The sequence below is a fragment of the Crocodylus siamensis genome, chromosome 2 (assembly GCF_052110815.1).
Source record: "Crocodylus siamensis isolate JL-2025a chromosome 2, ASM5211081v1, whole genome shotgun sequence".
NCBI lineage: Eukaryota > Metazoa > Chordata > Crocodylia > Crocodylidae > Crocodylus > Crocodylus siamensis.
The window spans coordinates 31,506,120-31,526,958 of NC_143396.1; the positions used below are offsets into that span (position 1 = coordinate 31,506,120).

Sequence of the window (20,839 nt, forward strand, 5' to 3'; positions counted from 1 at the left end):
CTAGGATGTAATGTCTGTAATGAAAAGGCTTACTGAGAACAGCCCTACCTCAAAAATGATTTTAAAAAATGGTATTTTTATAAAATACTTTTAAATGAAGGTACCACATACTATTAATGCCACTGAAGAGCCTTAGGATGTGGATACACTTCTCTGATGAAAGAAGATATTATTTCTTTGGCTACATAACTGGAAGCATTTAGGCATGAATCTATAAATAAATATAAAAACCAATACAGACAATAGTAAACTCAGAGACAAACAAATCAAAACCTGCAAATAAAATATTAACAGCAGCAAAAAACCAGCCTTATAATAAACATATCCTAGAAAGAAAAATTCATGTTGGGTTTTGGCTGGAAAGATGACACATAGGATCTCAGTACTCTATAGCTTCACTCCCTGCTCTCATTTGCTGTAGCTCTACTTAGTACAATTCAAAGCTATCAAGTAACCCTATCATACTTTCTAAATAGGTTGGTGTAGGCTGTGGAGGTAAGATGTCTCAGACTTTTCTGGATAAAGGCTTATAACCTAGTTCAACAGCTGCATTGTGGGTAATTTTTCAAGCTTAGGCCCTAAAGTATTTTATTAATGTTGTGTAGGAGTGAATAAAATACAGGTTTTGGAAACAAATACATCATTGTTCACCTACATTGGAAACTTGTCCTCTATATTAATTTCAGAATCAAAAAAGACTTCCAGGTTGCAGAGCTTATCAAGCTGCTTGTGACTAACTTCATTATAGAGAGCAAATATTCAAAGTATTTGCTAACCCGTTGATTAAGCCATTGGTTTTTGGAAAGTCTTTATTTTAAGATCTGTTAAAGTATTTGAAAGCAGAAACAAAGTTTGTGCAAATAATAAACATAAGCTACTGCATATCTGAATCTTAGCTTTAAAAATCCCTCTCAGCATCCTGTTTTAGAACCATAATGGTCTAGGTTGAGTATCTTTTTATGTAAATTACTTTTGTGTTTACTAGTCATTTAACTGTCACAACAGTGCTGAGACCATAGTCATTTAATTCATCCTATAAAGCCAATTACAAAAGAAAATAGACTTTATTTTCTAGAAGTACATCCTTGCTTAAAGATTCAAACTCACATATCCTTTATGTAATGGTGTAGAAGATGGAAATAGTTCCAAATGTCAAATATCTACACCAAGCCAAAAGAAGTTGTTAATTTTGTTTGTGTTTGGAGTCCTCCAGGGCAATGACATGATTTACATTACTTCATAGATGCGTAGTTCTCATTGGCTGCTGTCTATACACGCTGGGCCAAATTCGTCTGTTTGTGTCATGCCAGGATCAGGACAGCTGGGTCTAGGGCCACTTGAGGGATCAAGGTGCTGACCAGGACCACGATGGCAAGCAGTATCCAAGGACAAACCAGGTCAGGGAGCTGAGAGATCAGTCAGAGAGTGGAGTCGAGGAGCAGGCTGAATCCAGGGATTGGAGGTGTAGACAGAGAGCAAGATTACCAAGAGGTGAAGCCAAGAGATCGGTCAGAGAGCGGAGTCTAGGATCAAACTGAAAGAAGCTGCAGCACAGTCATGAGTCAGGTAGAACCCTACTGCTCAGACACTTCCTGGTCCAGCTAAGGGGTTTATATGGGGGAAGTGGCAGATTAGCAGACTCCAGCCAGCCACTCCAGTGACAGGGAGTGGGTGGAGGGTGAGGCTCTGCTGGATGCTTCAAGTCAGCCGTGACCAGTCTGGACGATCTGTAGGGTGGCCAGCTGGCACAAATGGCTTTGTTGGTTAGGCTGAGGCCCCAGGTTTGAGGCTGCAGACTAACCATTTATTAGTCCATTTTGTTCATGCAGGAGTTCAGCCTGTTAATTTTAAAATGTGTTTTGTAATGTATGGCTGTACTAGGCATTACTTCATAGTGGCAGTGTTGGATTATTGTTTACACATATTGAGGTTAAAATGCTTTTAATAACATACAGCTGTAATAAGCCTTTTTGAAGACTTGGAGAACTCTGAAGAATTACTGTAATTGGAGTCAGATTGTCGGTAATTTAAAAGAACAGAATGCAGATCTTAAAGGAAACTACATCTTGTTATCTTCAAATCTTATGCGGGTTCTTATGCTTTCTTGGTTTAAAAGTCATTGCAGACATCAGTCAAGTTGAAAACAACATAATTACTACATCACAGATTCTCTCTGTATTGTTTTGTCTAGTTATGTAAATTCAGTTTTGTTTGTATATATTTGTAGGCAAACACGACGACTTCGAGATGCCGAACAAGAAAAAGATCGAATGTTGCTCAAGACTATCATAAAAGTTTGGAAAGAAATAAAATCCCTGCGTGACTTTCAGAAGTTTACTAGTACACCCATAAAACTATATTTGCGAAAGTATGTTTTGATAACATTTTTGTTACTTCATGAGCCAGCAGTTGGATTTCATGGAAAACAGTCAAGTTTGGGAACTCAAAAATTACATGAAATAGACACTAAGATAAGTCTTTAGCCAACAATTGTTATAGGGTGGACCTGCTACTCTTCCTTTTTTAGGTTAAAAGTTACAAGTAATTGTTGTAGCAGAGAGAAATTTCCAGAGGATAACAAATAAAGGCAGAATTAAGTTAATCATTGATAGTTACTGTCCGCTTTCTATTCTTTTTGCATCTATCACAAATCTTGACACTAATTCCCTGCCATTTTGAAGTATTTATTATATGCTGCATATAAATTGTTCTGGAATGTCTCTCATATTTTATGACTTACTTAGGTTTATCACCACATTAGCTCATTAATTTCTAATTAATTTTATTTTAAGAGAATACAATCACTTACAAACTAATGGCAACAAAGGGGTGAGATTTGCTAAATACTGCATTGAAGAACTGTAGTATGTGAAAATTAATTTACTAATTAAAGTTTGTAGTTCCTTAATAAGAAACTCATTTCAGGATTCCAAAAACTTTCTTTGTATTTATCTGAACTTACGAAAAAGATAGTACTGCTAGAGCCACTCTGCTGAGAATTGCTTGAAAAATTACCCTGTGTGGTAACGTAAATGAAAGGAAGGCTAAGATGTGAATGAATTTTTCAGTAGAACATATTTTTGGTATAGAGAAAGGACTCAACTTTGATTATAACATTGTTCTGTAATGATTATTTTGTCATTTATAAGCTCAATAATACAACATATAGACCTAATAGTGCGTGGTACATTGTCAAATTATACCAAACTGTTTTGAAGGGAAGAGGTTGACCGAAGATCAGATGAAAAAGCATTTGAAGAAGAAGTTCAAGCTGAAATAAATGAACTTTTGGAAGAATATATAGAAGAATACGAGAAAAAAATGGAAGAATACAAAACTGCATTACAAGAGTGGAAAACCTGGAGGAAGGCAAAGGTAATGGAAACAGCTCGTATTTTCTAGATTGCATTGTTGCTAAACGTGTCTTCGAGGTATCTTCTGTTAAGTCCTACTTCAGGATTGTCCTGCTTTGAGCGGGGGGTTGGACTAGATGACCCCTTGAGGCCCCTTCCAATCCTAATTTTCTATGATTCTAAGGTAGCTGAAAGTCAAGGATGGTCATGTACAAATGTTTAAACCACAGTTGGGTTCACATGGATAAATTATGTTTAGGATTGTTGCTAAATTCTTTTTATGCTAATTCTATTGACGCATGTTGTTTTTGGTTGAGTACAGGAAGTTACACTTTCTGAAAAGCCTTGTCTACATTACAGAGTTTTTTGTTCATAGCAGTATTTGTCATGGACAAATGTTCACTTGCAGCAGAGTGCAGCAGCTGTTGTGCTTTAACTGTTACATTTGCAGAAGCCTGTAGCAATACAAGTTTGCTAAATCACTCAAATTTATAATCATATATTGCCTACAGCAAAATCATATGTTGCCTACAGCAATATGATTATAACAAAACTGCTCCAGCTTTAACCCTGCTTCATCCAAGTTTGTCTCAGCATGTGGCTCTGGAGCCAGCATGCAGGATCAAACCCAGCACACCAGGTCCAGGGCTGTGTGCCAGGTCAGAGCTGGTGTGCTGGGTCTGGGCATGGATCAACCCAATCCATTAGTAATTTGGTGATGGAGGAAGGGCGGAAAGTATTGTCAGTGTTAATTACAATGGTTCCCAGAATTGCACCAAATTTTCCCATTCCAAATTTCCAGACCCATGGGTATCACTTTTCTTCACATATAATGCTCACCTAGATTCTGCCTAGCTGGTTTAGGGGATAAAGGTTACATATGAGGGCCTTGTTGCATGTTGCACTTCAAGCCACTCAGATGTTGATCAGTTTTCGTGCTAGCTCAAGTTTGCAGCAGTCATGCCTTAAGGCGAAAAACCTTCTCTCACTCTTCCCAAGCTGCACAGTTATGACTTGGCACTAGAGCAGGAGTGGGCCATTATTTTGTGTGGAGGGCTGCTTACCACATTTTGGCAAGCTGTTGAGGGTTGTATGAGTAGCTCTACCCCTGGGCAGGTGCCTCGCCCCCTGGTTGCTATCTTGGACTGGAAGTCCCCATTCCCCCTGCCCCCCCAACCTCTGACCCTTGCCACCAGAAGTCCCTCCCCTTGCCCCTGAAAGTACTCCATTGAGGAAGAGGGTTTGCTATCGTAGAACTGGAAAAAACAAATTACGTACTAAAAGTCAAATACCCATAATGTTAAATTTTAATTCAATTAAAAAATATATATATATATATTTTTTTTATCCTGATATGTGTGTGTTTGTGCTTTTGTATGTAGAAGTGATTGCATACTGGCTCAAAATGCAGTTTTACTCTTGTACAGTGTGTGGGGGGTATGGGTGGGTGGATGTGGGGTTTTTGGGGAGCTGTGGATGTGTATGTGTGTGGTATTTGTGTGATGTGTTATTGTGTGTGGAGGAGGGTGTGGCTGTGGGGTTTGCAGAAAGGGTTTGAGGGTGAGGATGTGAGGGGTGCATGGGAACGCCCTGCACCCGCCCCCACTCTGCAATAGCCCAGAGCCCAAGCATACTGCTGCAGCTGCTCAGATCCAACTTTGGGGGAGCCTCCCCAGGCTTCCACTGCCCTGTGCTGGTCCTCTCTGGCTTGTACTGGCCTCAGCTGCACCCCTGTGCTGTTTCCCAAGCCAGCCAGACCCTTCCCAGACAGCCCCTTGGTTCCTGGCAGCTGCAGGAGCCTCCAGAGTGCAAAAACACCCGCAGGCCTAATTCTGCTCATGGTGGAGCCTCCCTGCCTGTCCCGGGGACGGGGGGGACAAGCTGCCAGTGGGCCTCCAGGCCCCTGGTGTGCAGGGGGGCCTGGGCCTTTCCCCCTGGTGTGGCACCGCACCCTGGGGTCAGCTGTGGGGGGAGCCAGCCAGGCCCTTGCTGCATCAAGCCTTGTGGCCACATTTGCACTCTGGCAGTTCCTGGTGCTGCCATAAGGCTGGGGGCAGCTGAAGAAGGGTCTTTCAGGCCCGGGGGGCAGCACGAGGAGCCCCTGGAGCTGCTGGGGATGCAGCCCATGGTGTGGGAAGTGCAGGGAGGTAATGCATAAGTTACATCCTGTGCCTGAGGCTTGAGGCAGCAATGACCCAGCTGCCCTGCCTCACGGGTGGCTCCGGTGGGTTCTGCCACCCTGGGAGGAAGCTCTGGCCCCCCCGCCCCACAGGGCCCAGCTCACCCCCTTGCCCCAGGACAGGCAGGGAGGCAGTGCTAGGAGCTGGAGTGGAGCTGCGGCTGCTCTTCTGCTTCAGAAGCTCCTGCAGCTTCCAGGAGCCCAGGGGTCCTGGAGAAGCTCTTGGCCATCCTGGGGGGCATCATGGGGGGGCACCCAAGGCCACTGTAGGCAGCATGACTCGTCAGGGATGCAACCCAGCGCATGGGAAGCACAGGGAGGCAGCACGGAAGTTACATCCTGCACCTGAGGCTTGGGACAGCAACAGCCTGCCTACACTCCCCACTGGTGCCCCAGTGGGTGCTGCTGCCCTGGGGTAGAGCCCCAGCTCTCCCTCCTGCTCTTCAGGGGTCCAGCGGCCTGCAGGCAGCTTGCCTCCCAGCCTCAGGATGAACACTGAGGCTGCTTCAGGAGCTGGATTGGGTCCATGACCACTTTTCTGCTCCGGAATCTCCTGCGGCCTCCCTGGGCTTCCCGTGCCCCAGGCAGGGTCCCTGCCAGGTCATGCCACCCCCAGCAGTCTCGGGAGGCGGCACATGCTGCCCCAGAGGCTGGCCAGGAGCTTCCCTGGGGCCCCCAGGCCCCTTGCAGCCTCAGGAGCTTCCAGAGTGGAAAAGCGGCCACAGCTCTGGTCTGGCTCCTGTCAAAGACTCGCTGCCCATCTAGGGGCCGGAGAATGAACTGGCAGTGGGCCGCCAGGCTCCTGCGGAGCAGGCAGGGTCGGACCTTCCCTCTGGGGTGGCAGCTCCTGCTGGGGCTGCCTGTTGTGGGGGAGCTGGCCCATTGCTGCCCTAAGCTTCGGGTGTGTGATGCAAGTTCTGCACCACCTCCCAGCACTGACCATGCCATGGGCAACAACCCTGCTGGCTCTTGCCACCCCCAGTAGCCCTGGGCACACCCCAGAGCCAGACAGGTCCTTCCCCCAAGGCCCCTGGCTTCCTGGCAGTGGCAGGAGCTGCCAGAATGCAAACATGGCCATGGGTCTGATGCAAGTCTCTATGGCCACCTGGCCCCAGGCCAGGCAGCCAGGGAGGCGGGTACCCTCCTGGGCAGTCTGAGGCCCCATCCTTTCTCCCAAATGGGTGAGCGCACACTGGTCCCCGCCTGTACCATGGTGGGGCTGGGAGCCAGCAACATCCAAGCGGTGCCCTGGGTCCAGCACCAGCGGGGTCTAGAGCAGGGTGGCAGGAGCCCAGGGCACAGCTGGCTGGGCTCTGTCAGCAGGGAGAGAGGGGAGCAGCCCCAGGACACCGGCACTGGCTTCCGTGCACCTGCTCACTCCCAGCCCCTCCGCCGCAGCCCTGCAGTTAGGCAGGGACCAGCGCGCACAGCCCTGACCCTGCACTCACCTGTTTGAGTGAAAGGATTCCAGCTGTTGCTGGCTTGCATGCCCACTTGCTCCCAGCTGCCCACAAGACCCAGCAGGAGCTGGCCCAGCTCCGAGGACTGGGGTGATCGCCTGAGGTCCTCCCCTGCCCTCATCCAGCCCCCCGTTCTTACCTGAATTTCCTGCTCTGGCACAAGCATCCTCATGGTCCCAGGCCAGAAGCCTCTGTTTGTTAGGGGCTTCCGGCTGGGGGTGGGGTGGGGCCGGGTGGGCCCTACTGTTTCAGGGGCCTGCCATGGCTTCCCTTGGGCCCTACTGCCCTTGGCTGCTGTCATTTTTACAGGAGCCAGAGGCAGATTAATATTAATTTTAAAATGTTTTAAGGGCCCCACAAGCCGGATAGAATGGCCTCGTGGGCCAGATGCGGTCTGTGGGCCATATTTTGCCCACCCCTGCACTAGAGGGCTGGCGAACTGAGGCCAGACTAAGTGCTATAGCTGTGAATTGCCACTAGAGAGCTGGTGAGCTAGGTCAGGCTTCTATTCCTGCTGTAGGTGAGGATGTGTGAAAGATGGGTTGGTGGTGGGGAGGAAGTAGGAACATGAAGCTGGAAGGCAGAGAGTTAATGGAATGGTGGTGGGTAATCAAATGGGAGGTGGAAAGGAAATGGGAATAGGGGATGGATAGTGATATGAGGGAAGTCAGCCATTGAAGGATACAATAAAAAATAAAGAGGAAGTAAATTAAAGATGGTCTTCTGTTTTCATAAACTCGGATTTGGGATTGGGAGTGCTGGTCATGCTCCCTGGGGTGGGTGGGAGCAGTGAGGGAAAACAATTTTTGAGGGAGCTACTGTCCCTGCCCTAGGAAGGAAGCCTCAGCTCCTAGAGACCTGATCTGACTTCCTACTTTGTTCCCCCCATCATCTCCCTAGACCCCATTCCTAGACCCATCTCTGCCCTGGAACCTGGATAGCTAGAATATGCTCTGCAGCCTGTTTGCATAGGGTTGCACGCTTGGAGTGGGAAGGACATATCCCTGGAGGCAGGAAGGGGAGTTCACTTGGTGCCAGAATCCCTTCCCTGAGCAGTAGACTTAGACTTAGACTTCAGAGGGTGGAAAGTTGTCCACGCAGAACAGGAGGGTGAGGAAGAGGACACTGCATCCTGGGATGCTGGAGGATGCCTAGGGCAGCTCATCTGTGAGAAGTGGCTACACGTTAATGAAACACAAGCTGGGTATCAGAGATCAACTTGCCCTGTAATGGCATAACTTTTAAGCCACCTGAAACCAGTTTCAGGTGTTAATGTGTGGACAATCCAGGTGTTAAGAGCTCCAGGAACCACCTAAATTAATGTGTAACAAGACCCTGAGAAAATATGTTAACTACTACAACCTAATGGAGGGCAGGTGATCTAGAGTAGTGTTCCTCCCTCCCCTTTTGAAACTACTGTAAGTGAAGGATTGTCTATGTCCCCTGTACCTAGTACATCTCTGCCAGGATTTCGGGTGGGGTGGATGGAGCTTCTGCCAGCAGTGCTCCTGTTGTGTTGGGAGCTGGTTTAGATCTAGTAGAAGAGGAACTCCTGCTGGAGGACCTGTCTATACCAGCAGTCCACCAACCTTACAGCTGCCAGGTAAAGCAGCAGGGCCCTCTCCCGTCCCCTTCCCTGGTAGGATAGATATGGCCTGAGAAGTTTATTTTGTATTGCTAGAGTAGATTGTTTTGCCTGGTGTTGATTTTCAGGCTCATTTGCTTGCATTTCAGCAGTTCAACTCTTCCATTAAATCAGATCAAAAAATGTTCTTCTGTGTTTTAAGTTCAGATCTCTGTGATTGTGGGCATTTTTCATGTCCCAACAGGCGTTAAAAAGAATGTATTTCTTATGAGCAGTGAACAAAATGGTATAGGATGTCTCTTATATGTGTAGCATGCACAGTGTGCATAGGCTTGCTTCTTTTCCAGTGAAGAAAGGAACTTCCCTGATTATAACACTCATGCCAGTTTGGGGGGAGGCTGCTTTTGGGGAACAAGGTTTGTGTTATGTGAGGAAAGTACTGTAATTTGTTACAGTGAAGAAGAAGGAGCCACAGGTCAGATGTAGAGAAGTGGAAATCATCGCTGTATCAGTAGTAGCATTTGAATGCATGTAGAAGTTAACAAGAGCTGCACCTAGCTTCAGGAATGACTACACATGTTTGAAGTTTAGATTATAAGAGAATCTATAGTTCTCAACCATGTAAATCCTTGCCTTTTTGCAGTCAGATGCAGGTGAACAAAATACTTAATTCCTCAGCAAAGCATTTTCTTCTTTGAGCAAATAGTTATTTGACTTTTGCTAGCACCTGTTGTAGTTTAAAAAAATATTTAGGTCTTTTGGGGAACAAAATAGAATAAGAAGGGAAAAGGGAATGGAGTAGGTTAAAGAGAAAATTGATGACTGAAAGTGGGGAGCAGAGTGAAAGTGAAGCCCAAAAGGTTAGGATGTTAGTTAGCAATAACAGTTACACAAGTTGTTTGGCAAGTTGCAGAAATCAGGGTGAGAAATTCTATAGTCTGTTTATATAAAAGTTTAGACTACATCATCTTACTTTTGCCATTTGATTTTAAATATGTATGAATCATAGCATTAATTGAATTAATTTATAGGAATATAAAACAAAAATTTCAATGAAACTATCATGTTCCTTAACCATTCTGCTAAAACAGTAATCCTAAGAGGGGTTCATGAGATCAGTTAACTGATCTGCAGTGATAACACTATTTTATTAGAACAATAGAGGTACATGGTGCTGCCTGGTGTAGTAGTCTACCAATCAGATAAAAATTTTACAGTGCCAGTTTTCTTCTGTTTGTTCCTAAGTTTACCTGTTTCTAATAACAACAGGAATATTGGAGCCCTGGTTTGGTCAGTAAGACTAAAAGGTCAAAAATATAAACACATTACATTATTAGGGGAAGAGAAAAGAGAACTGAAGCACAGCATATTATGTACATGATGATCAATAATAATGATCCCCTTTAAAGTAGAAAAAAATGTTGGCTTAATGACCTACTTAGAGCTTGTGGTGTTAGTAATATGAGCTTTATTTCCTGTATGCTAGATGGATTAATTGTAATAATAATCATCACAGTCTTGACCTATTACTTATTTGAAGAGCCAAGTGTGGTCTTGGAAATCATTCATCACCCATAATAGAGAGAATGTGAATGTGGGGCTCATGTTAAAAAGATAAAATAGAATAAATGTGAAGTTTAGATTTTTTCAGGTAAATTATCTGGTGTGTGGAAGCAAGGTCTCTTGTTTAGGTACATGAATAGCGAGGATCACTATTTCAAAGCCTGTGGAATAAGATTCCTGAATAAGAAAGCTTTGCGTCTCTTTATGTTATCCTATGTGACTAACAATTTGAAACATATAAGGAAGACATATCAGTCAGATTACCTAAGTTTTAGTGTATGCTTTTATTAAAATGGTTTCAAGTAGAATGTTAATTTTCTATGTTCAGAAAAACAAGAAAAACAAGAAAAAACATTATCAAGATGAAGAAGAAGCAGTAATGGCAGAGGACTCTGAGCTTGGTGAGGAGCCTGTAAAACCTGTGCCTCCTAAACTGGTTGACAGGGTGGATGTCGAACAGCAAGTTAGAGAAAAAGCTGTCACCATCAGGAGGAAACCTGGAGAGCCTCTCTTGATCCCTGAGTTGAGCCTGACAGGAAACGTAACCCCAAATGAGCTGTGTCCTCGGTAAGGCTGCTCAAAACCAACCCTTTTATTAGTATGTTATAACTTGTTATTTTATTTTATCATTTGTATGTTATCACAATTTTCTATTGTTTTCACTTTTAATATTTATGTTTCATTGTTAATGCATTCAACTGTAGAAATATGCACTGAACACTGTTTCTCATGGTGATTGGGACCTTGTTTCTTAAAAATTGATACAGTTCAATTAAGTTTATAATTTACATCTTGTATCGTACTTATGTTTAAAGAATGGTCAGGGTCCTTGGGCATCTCCCCGCAATGAGGAAAGTGCATTTCCCTGGGGATGAATAGTGTCAGAGTGGTGCTGCTGCTACTTGTCCTGGGGAACCACTGTGCATGCATGCTGTGGCTCTGCATGTTGCCCTGGGTGAGGTAGGGGAGGCTGGGGCCAGTACCTGGGCTGGCCCCAGCAACCTTACCTGGGGGCCTGGGGGCCTCCAGGGGCTGGAGCCCTGGTGATCCAGCATCAGGGAGATGGCTGGCAGCCAGACTGTGGCATCCAGCACTGGCTGGCAGCCAGAGTGTGGCTCTGGTTGGCCAGGCTCTGGTTTCAGAAGGCACATGCTGCCATCACATATGCCAACCCACTGTTTTTTGGCGTGGATTATTTTTACACATACCTGTATGTGCAGCACTGCATACTGCATCTGCATGCTCATGTGGTTGCATCTGCTGGGGCTTCTTTGTGGCCAAGGAGACAAAACAGTACTACTGTTACAGGTGCAAAATGGAGAAGCCACACATGGGAACGTCACAGCCCTCTGTGTACCATGCGGTCAAATTCTGTGACAGGTTTTTATAGGAGTGAAAATACGTGTCTGAGAGAGGCCAAGGGAGTAGCATGAAAACTGCACAGATCCTATGGTGAGGCTGCAGGCCATAGTCATTTGAACTCTGAGTCATAATAATATATGTGTAAGGACTTACTTAATTTGCAGTTTCACAGATTTTCTGCAAAATCTGAGAAATCTGCAAAATCAACAACAAAAATAATCTTTAATAAAAATAAAGGGCACTTGCACACATGTGGGGAGCCTGCTCTGGTACACTGGAAATCCAGTATGTAGGAGCAGACTAGATTGATGTGCTCTGGCAGCCTTGCATATCAGCAGCACAGTGCACATTCATGCTGAGAAAATGGTGGCAGTGTGCTTTTAACTAAAACATGTTCAATGTGCTTTAGTTCAGAACGCACTGCTGCCACTCTCTCAGCACGGAGCTCACTGCACCACTAATACATGTGATGTGTGGGTGCTTGTAATTAGCATGGCATGCTAATTAAAAGTGCTTTGCGCTATGTCACGATCACATGTAAAAATGCCCAATATGCTGGCTTTCCAGTTGTAGCCAGCGGTCCTTGCTGCCAGGAGGGGAAGGCACCAGCTGGCGGGGCAGCACGAGGGCAGCAGACAAAATGGCTTCTGCCCCCTCATCCATCCTCTCCCTGATGTCTTTCTGCAAATCAGCACCAAAGGGTGGGGCCACAGCAAAATGACCATGAAATTGGTAAATCCCCCTGCAATTTTAGGTAGACCCTTTATATATGTGGTATAACTGTATAGGTAGAACTGTTATCCCCTCTACTTCCCTCTGCAAGACTACTTTGGTCAAGCTTTTGGGCAAGGTATCTAGAGGTTAATCAGGACAGGAGCTGTCTCCTGATTCAAGGTTAAAGAACAACCTACATCTGAATGCATTCACTTCAACCACTCATGGGCTGTTGTAGCTCTCAGGGTACACCATCCCAAGTGAAGTGCAGAGGCAGTCTACAGAGAGTCAAATCTCTGATTATGTTTTCACCTATTCCTCCCCCTTACTTTTCTGTTTGTACCAAAATCTAGAATTATGGTTGTATGTGGGATTTGTGGATGTTGGTGGGGACAGAAAAACAAACCAAGGGCAGAAACTGGGCAGCTCTGCACCTGCCAGTACTGTAAACCCAGTACTGTTTTAAATAGTGTTCTTAATGCATCTCCTCAGTCCTAAATGAACTTTGTGGCCAATAGATTTTCACAGATGGTACCCTCTTTCATATACTTGCTTGTCCACAAACAATCACTTCCTGTATATTCCTCTTATTAAAAACCAAAGGGGTAAAACTTTTGTGTATACAGATTCTATTGCTGAAATATTATAAAAACATAGAATACTGTATTTGGAATAGATCTCAGAAGGTCATCTAATTCAACCCCCATGCTCAGGCAGGATATCATCTTTTTCTAAACCATCCCAGCCAAGTGTTTGTCTTAATTGCCCTTAAAGATCTCCAAAGATGGTGTTTCCACATGCTCTCTGAGTAGCCTGTTCCAGTGCTTAATCACTGTCAGAAAGCACTTTCTACTATCCAAATTAAATGTCCCTTATTGAAATAGAGGGCCACTGCTCTTTGTTCTGTGGCCGGTGGTCAAAAGAAATAGTCTTTCGCTTTCTTCTTTGTATTCATCCTTCAGGTATCTGAAGACTATTACCAAATTTATTTTGTCATGTTCACAGGGCAGAAGTTTCACGACGAGAAGATGTAAAGAAACGTTCAGTATTTATAAAAGTCCTTTTCAACACTAAAGAAGTCTCAAGGACTGTCACCCGGCAAATAAGCTCAGACTTCCGAGTTCACTTCGGACAGATTTTCAATTTACAAATATTCAATTTGCCAGAGAGTTTGAAGCTTCAGGTAGACAGCAATCCTTTTATAAGTCCTGCACTACATAATTAGCTTGGTCTTTTTAATATTTATCGTGTCATTGTATATTATTTGCTTCTACTCTGTATTGTTTATAGTAACACTTCAAAGATCACGGAAACCTCTGCTTTGGCTCTTAAGTGCTTGAATTCTTCCCTCCACTTTGGCTGTACTTGACAAATATACAATGTTGCCCTCTGCATTTTTGGCATCATTTAGCGAAGATGTGTCCCATATCTCTTGGTCTGTTTTTTGTGGACTATATTAATAGGCAAACAGAAAAAAAATTGAAACGCCTTAAAACTACACTTAAAATCAATAGTTTCTGGCTGGATGATAGGCTTCAAAGGGGAATTAAAAACAGTCACAAATGTATGGTTTATTGGATTAGTGGAATACACTTTTTCTTTTTAGAGAAGCTGTGTCCTATGTCACAAATTAACTCAAACAGTTGAAAAAAGTCTTCTTTGCAAGCTCTTGGGTACAATCACCCTTTGTCAGGCAGGGAAGCATCTGCACATTGTCTGTGGTCTTCCTGGATGGAGTAGTAAAGCTCAGAAGTATCTGAGCTTCTGGATAGGCTGGGATATGAATCAATGAATGAATAAATGGTAAAACTACCATTAATTTGAAAGAATTCAGCATCGTTAGGTACCTAAATTCATGAGGAGTCAAGCATTTTTGATGAAGTTAACTGTAGTTAAAGGAAGCATTGTTTTTGCATCTACCTGAAAACTGGTTTGTTCATTCAGAAAATAGAATGATTAAATAATGTAATGAAACAGATGCTAAAATATATATTTTAACAAAGTACCACTAAAATCATATTTCAACGAGTGCACAATGCATAGTTTTTCATCCAGTCTGTGTCCTGTGGTGGTTCACCAAGAGGTATACAATATGGCTTCCTTCTTTCCCTTTTTATATGTAACACCCAGCATCCTGCAGAATAGTTGTAATTCCTATTCTTAATGAAGTGAAGAAACTGAGCCCACCCCATTTGGCACTAGAAGGAAACAGGGCCATAACCCTGTCTTTTATTCATCCCATCTATGGAGCTAGCCAGGCACTCTGGGAAAGGCAGGATACCACTGTCCAAAGGCCTGAGTCTGCATTCAGCCTGATAGCTCCAGGAGGGGTTGAGTATTGTAAAGTACAGTTCCTCCACTAGTTTCCCTTGGGACAGAGTGGTCTTTCACCACCGCATTGGTCAGCAGTTGTATATTGCGAAGTGTCTATGAGGCCAGAGTTCATATCTTGATTGCAGCTACAAAGCCACAGTTCATAGGTGATTTCCACTGAAGGCCTGTTTTTGCCCTAACTTCCATCAATCTTACCAGGCTGTGGAGAAGACACTAAGCATCAGCCAAAATCCCCAACAGGAAATTTGGTTCATAATGAGCTAAAACTCCTCCTGGAAACTCCAACAGTTATGTCTACTAAGTAGCTATTGTTTTAAAAGCTGTATGCATATAATTATTTAAACCTTGTCTTACTGGTCAGTTTCTTCATCTCGTAATCATAGTAACTGCTTTTCTCTGAACAGCCTCTGATTTATTTACCCTATTTACTCAATTCTAAGACAAGCCTGCCCCCCACCTCCCCCATTTTGCATGTGGGGGTGGGGAGGGGAGGGGGAAACCCCTTGTCTTAGAACTGAATGCAGCATGGCAGGGGACAAGCAGTTACTCTGGATCCAGCTTTGGTCCCGACCCTGAGTTTGGGGTGGAGCTGTAGCTGCTGCCTGCCCCCCGCTTTCCTCCCCCCTACCTGTGCATCCCCTACCCCTTCTCACTGTAGCCTCAAGCTCCTCCCCACCTCCCCCCCCTTGGCATGTTCTGTCCTGCTCCAGCCTGGGGTATGGAGCATGGCCCCCTCCTGGCCCTATAACATATACACAGTCTAATTATTGGGGATCATCTTAAATTCTGGATCATTGTGGATTCAGATATACAAGGTATATTACCAAGAACTGAATGTAGGATGTTACCTTTTATGTCTCTGTTTACTTCAGATATATGAAACAGTAGGGCTCAGCAGCCCTAACGTGGTAGCAGAAGTGTTTATACCCATTCCTGAGACTACAGTTCTCACTGGTAGAGCTCCTGTAGAGGAAATCGAGTTTAGCAGCAACCAGCGTGTGATGTTGGACCATGAAGGAGTTGGGAGTGGTATGAGTTATTACTTACTCTGAGTAATTCATTATTAGACTGTTTTGTCCTAAGATTCATCCCACTGCATTACTTTTTAACCAAGTACATAAAATATATTTCTTTCTGTTAAGGATGTTCCCCTTATCTCTGGCATAGAACCTCTGAAAATGAATGATGTAAAACAGCCCCAGTTCACATTATTAGCTAAATATGTAATGGGATATTTTTTCCACATACTTTTTTTAAAGTACTTCTAGTTTTTCTGTAATAAAATACATTTTTATTACATAGTTTAAAATTTCAGGGGAGCTCTTTTTAGTCTAGTTACTTTTCAGTATTTAAAAATATGGCCCTCTCAAAAGCTTTGACTATAGGAAATAAACAGATGGTATTAATCAGTGTAGCTCCACTGATTTTAATGAATTGCAGCAGCTGATGTTATGGCCCTGTAAATATATTCATGTACTAGTTGTTTTGCTTACATATTCTAAAACACTTTTTTTATTACTTGTCTTGACTTTTAACAATATTAAATTTTAATAGCTTCTTTCTTGGTTGGCTTATAGAGTCCCAGCACTTTGGGCTCCATCATCATTATTATTATTTATTGGTTTAATAAAAGTTTATATAGTACTGTAAATTTCTATGATGCTTTAAAGATTCTTCAGAGATTAACAAAAAGTACTGCCCCAAGGAGTTTACAATCTTAAGTCAAATAAAGTAAGAACATGAAGATAAACAAAAAATAGTAGTACAAAAAGCTGAACAAGGGCAAAAAAAGTTGTAAAATGAGTGACTCATGTAAATTGCAGTAACTAAGGTAGGGCAAAAGAGCAGAAAGAGAAAGCAATTCAACACAAGGTGAAAGAAGTGAGTGTTGAAGAGAGGGGAGTGGGAGGACAAGGGGTCACTGTAAAACTTGGATGTATGGAAATATGCACATCATGGTTCTGTCAGGATGGACTTTTTAAGCTTTCCTTCCTTTTTCATTACTCCTTAGGGGGAAAAAAAGCATTTATGCTGATGGATGAAGAAATTAAGAATTAGGAAAATAATTATTTCTTTAACAGCAATATTGGTAGTGATTAGTGTTAACATATGCATTCTTTTCACAAATACTAAATTAATGTTTAATACCGGTAGGGTATTGCTGTCCTGAAACATAAAGGAAGGCTCATTATATGTTCTTTGTGTTCTTCTTGTAGGTGTGCCATTCTCATTTGAAGCTGACGGTAGTAATAAAATTACTCTAATGACCTCTGGCAAAGTGTCCAATAGCATTTCCTGGGCTATTGGAGAAAATGGCATACCTTTAATTCCTCCAGTATCTCAGCAGAATGTGGGAATTCCAAGGTAATATTGAGCAATGAGTTGTTGAGAGACATTATAGATTTGTATTTTGGTGCTTAAATGTATTGAGGAAAGAACAAGTGGCTTTTATATTCAAGTAATACCGTATTTACTCAGATCTAAGACAACTTTGAATTTAAGACAACCCCCTTATAATGAGATTATATACATAGAAAATTGATACATTTATTATAAGTTTCCATATGTAGAATCTAATTATAGGAAGGCCCTCTTTAGTCCGTCCCTCCCACTGCTGCAGGAGGGCAGGCAATGGGGATGCAGGTGTTGTAGGGTGGTCAGCAGCTTACCCCCTGCTTGTGCTTGCTCTCTGCCTACCCCCCTGCCCCCCGCAGCCTCAAGTCACCCCTTTCTCCCAGCTTCTGTCTCTCCCTGTCCTCTAGCTTTTGCTCCATGCTGGCAGATTTCATCCCTGTTCTAGCTTGGGGAACTGACCACAGCCCCAGCGTAGCCCCTCAGAGAAGCCATATGGGCTACATGCTGCTCATGCAGAGCTGGGCTTGAGCTTTGCCCAGTGCCCCAGGTTGCAGCATTCACAGAGTCTTCTGGCCCAGAGCAGGGAGAGGGGCAGATGAGGAAGCAGAGACTGTGTGTGTGGGGGGGAGATAATGGAGAAAGCAGGGTGCAGAGACAGCAAAGGGAGGCAGGCAGGCAGGCAGGCAGTAGCTGCAGCTATGGCCCTGACCCCAGGTAGGGGCTTTAGCTGGAACCACAACAGCTGGCTGCCCCCCCTCCACTGCCCTCAGATGTGATTCTAAGACGAGGGTTTTTCCCCCCCATGTTAAATGGTGGGGGACCTTGTCTTAAACAGCAAGGGGCCTACTGTTTTCTTTTGCTTTTCTGGTGGAGGCTGCCTCAGCTCAGAGCCAGCACCTGGCTTGCCAGTACCCTGCCCTGGTGGCTCCAGGGGGCACTGCTGTCACGGAGGGAAGGACCAGGTCCCCTGTAGCTCGGGAGCTGCAGCTTGCTCTCTGGCCATGGGCAGGCTGTGCTGAGGTAGGAAGCAGAACTGTTTCAGTTTAGGAAAACTAAACCCCCATCATGTGAACAAGCAGCCCTGGTTTGAGTTTAGAAGATCCTGAGTGGTGGAATGGAAGGGTTAGAGATTCATTTACATAATCTCTTTCCCTCCTGGACTCTTCTGCAGCAGTGTTCTTAGTACAGTGAACACAGTGCTTGAAAAGTGCTATACTGACTGAAGTCCTGTTTGCCTACACTTTTATTGTGGATACTACAAGTGTAAGTGGCTTCCCTGTATTGGGACCAGTGCTATTTAACATACTCATAAATGATCTGGAAAAAGGGGCGAATAGTGAGCTGGCCAGATTTGAAGATGACCTAAAATTATTCAAACTGGTAAAGACCAAGGTGGACTGTGAGGAACTACAGAAGGATCTGGCGCTAGTGAGTGAACGGGCAACTAAATGACAGATGAAATTCATTGTAGGTAAGGGTCAAGTGAAGCACATGGGCACAGATATCCCAAACTGTACCTACACTGTGACAGGCTCTACATTAGCTGTTACCACACAGGAAAAAGATTAAGAAGGGAATTATAAACAGAGTAGAAAGTATCATGCCTCTTTATGTATCCACCCCTGATTAGTAGTATAGAGAGGCTTTTAGAAGAGGAGAGACTAAAGAGGCTAGGTCTATTCATTTTAGAAGGAGATGCTTGGGGAGGCATGATAGGGGCTTACAAAATACTAAATGGTGAAAAGAAATTAAATAGGGATTTATTATTTACTATCATAGAGAAGTAGGGCTGGAAGGGACCTCCAGAGGTCATCTAATCCACCATCCTGCCCAAACTATCTCATACAAATCCATGAATTAACCTCTTAGTAAAACTACATAGTCAACCCTGACACAACACAAGATAACACCCTAACCTTGTACTGGGAAAGCAGGGGATCACGGTGGATGGCATCCTGCTTCTGTAAAGGTTATTAATACACTCAGGAGATCCCAGGAAAAAGGGCCATGCCCTCCAATACAGAGGCAGACAAAAACCCTCACAGTTCATACCAATCTGGCCATAGGGTAAAATTCCTTCCTGACCCCAGATTGGTTATTGGTCTGACCCTGAGCGGAGAGGCAAGACTCTCTAGCGAGGAGCCTCTGGTTTTGAGTCCCAACAGGAGCACTGGTGCACCCCAGTCAAAATCCCCAGCCTTGGCTTTAGCCAACACCCAATGTCTTTGACAAAGGCTTAAGAAAAATGCCTGACACTTGTAGCAGCATGTAGCAGGGTGCCTTTATCCAGGTGCCAAATATAACAACTTGGGGGTCATAAAACGACACTGGTAGGTAGTAAGTTGAAACTAACCCACATTCTTTTTCACACCACATGTAATTAAAATGTGGATCTTATTGTCACTAGATGTTGTGGAAGCTGACAGTTTAGCCAGATTCATAAAGGCCCCATTGGGTAAATTCTTGGAAGAAAGGAGCATAAGTATCTATTGAGCAAGGGAGTTAGAGGTACAGCCTCTGAATCAGGACTTTCTACACCAGTGGTGCCAAACGTTTTCACCCCATGGGCCCAAAATGGGTGGTTCAAGGTCCATCTGCAGGCTGGGTCTGGCCCCCTGGTACATGGACTGGGCACAATGGGGCTTGATCTGACTGCATGGAGGGAGGGTGTGTGGCTCTGGCCCTGGCCCTGGCCCAGCCCAGACATGTGGGGAAAGGAGGCCATGCAGGGAAGAGGGGCTGTAGCCCGGGCCTGATCTGGCTGTGCAGCAGAGAGGGGAAGTGGCCTGGCCATGACCTGGCCATGCAGGACTTAGAAATGTTGCAGTGGGGGCAGGGTGACTATTAATTGCCTCTCTTCCTCCACTTCCACCCAATATCTTGACTTCTGAAGAGCCCCACAGGCCAGATGCCATGACTACTGGCCAGATATGGCCTATGGGGTAGAGCACCCCTGTCCTAGACCTCAAATGCTGGAGGCTGCAAGTGAAAGAGGAACGGGAAAAACACCTAGTCATACCCAGTTAACTCTTTTTTTTCAGCATCCTCTCTGCCACTGTGAGACACAGGATAGTGGGCAAGATAGACTTATGCCCAGTAAATTGCAGTTCTTATGTTCCCATTGCTGCCCTGCATGGGTGCCCCAAACCTGGCTGGCAGAGACTACTACTAGTAATGAGGTGATATTGTTACGTAGCTGTCTAGTCAGTGGTTGGTTACTGTTGAGACTTCCATTTAATGTTGGCCTATCGTAACTTTTTTTGAGTATATAAGCCAGCAGGGGAGTCGAGATATCATATTGCTCTTTCAAATGGTGTCACCCTGAATGCTGTGGATATTGGTCTTGATTCTGCTGCCAAAGAATACCAGACCCGGTTTTTACCTTAATGCCTTCTGTGTAAAATGATGATTCCTATACAGATGTGTAACTTCTGATAGTGCTAGAAGAAACTCCTTAAATAGATCTTCTGTGCAACAGTAAAAACATACCATTCCAGAAATAAAATGTATTCAATTTAAAAGCTTAATTACAAACATATTAAAATCTTTACATAATATGGTACAGTTGTAAGAGGAGCCGGACTTTGCACACAGTAGTCTCCTTGGTACATAGTTGTGGGATTTTTAAAGCAGTCTTCCTCATTTAGTTAAGCACTTACCTTACTCCAGGCAAACGTAAACTCATGTAAAAATTTGATACAAGATGCTATGGCTTTGAGAGAGACAGAGCCCCATAAATAATAACCACATCAGTATATAGTTGTTAGATTGCAAAGCATTCTTAATCACTGACTTCAGCATGCAGTCTAAATTTGCTCAGGATAAAAAACTGTCAGTAGCGTATGTGGTAAAGTCTACAGTGTAAGGGGGACTGTCTCTTTGGGCATAGTTACACATTCATTTTAGGCAGTTCAGGAAGCTGTTACCACTGGGA

At 44.1% G+C, this 20,839-nt stretch overlaps 1 protein-coding gene across 3 annotated transcripts in view; it reads left to right on the forward strand.

The window, feature by feature from the left end:
• Window positions 1-20,839, forward strand: part of CC2D2A (coiled-coil and C2 domain containing 2A) — a 118,490-nt gene that overhangs the window by 42,503 nt on the left and 55,148 nt on the right. For all 3 annotated transcript variants that reach the window (XM_090035618.1, XM_090035620.1, XM_090035621.1), the window contains 6 exons: window positions 2,228-2,368; window positions 3,219-3,375; window positions 10,469-10,707; window positions 13,222-13,399; window positions 15,423-15,579; window positions 16,767-16,914. In XM_090035618.1, the coding sequence (XP_089891744.1) occupies window positions 2,228-2,368; window positions 3,219-3,375; window positions 10,469-10,707; window positions 13,222-13,399; window positions 15,423-15,579; window positions 16,767-16,914 (1,020 nt within the window). The remainder of the gene's footprint in view (window positions 1-2,227; window positions 2,369-3,218; window positions 3,376-10,468; window positions 10,708-13,221; window positions 13,400-15,422; window positions 15,580-16,766; window positions 16,915-20,839) is intronic.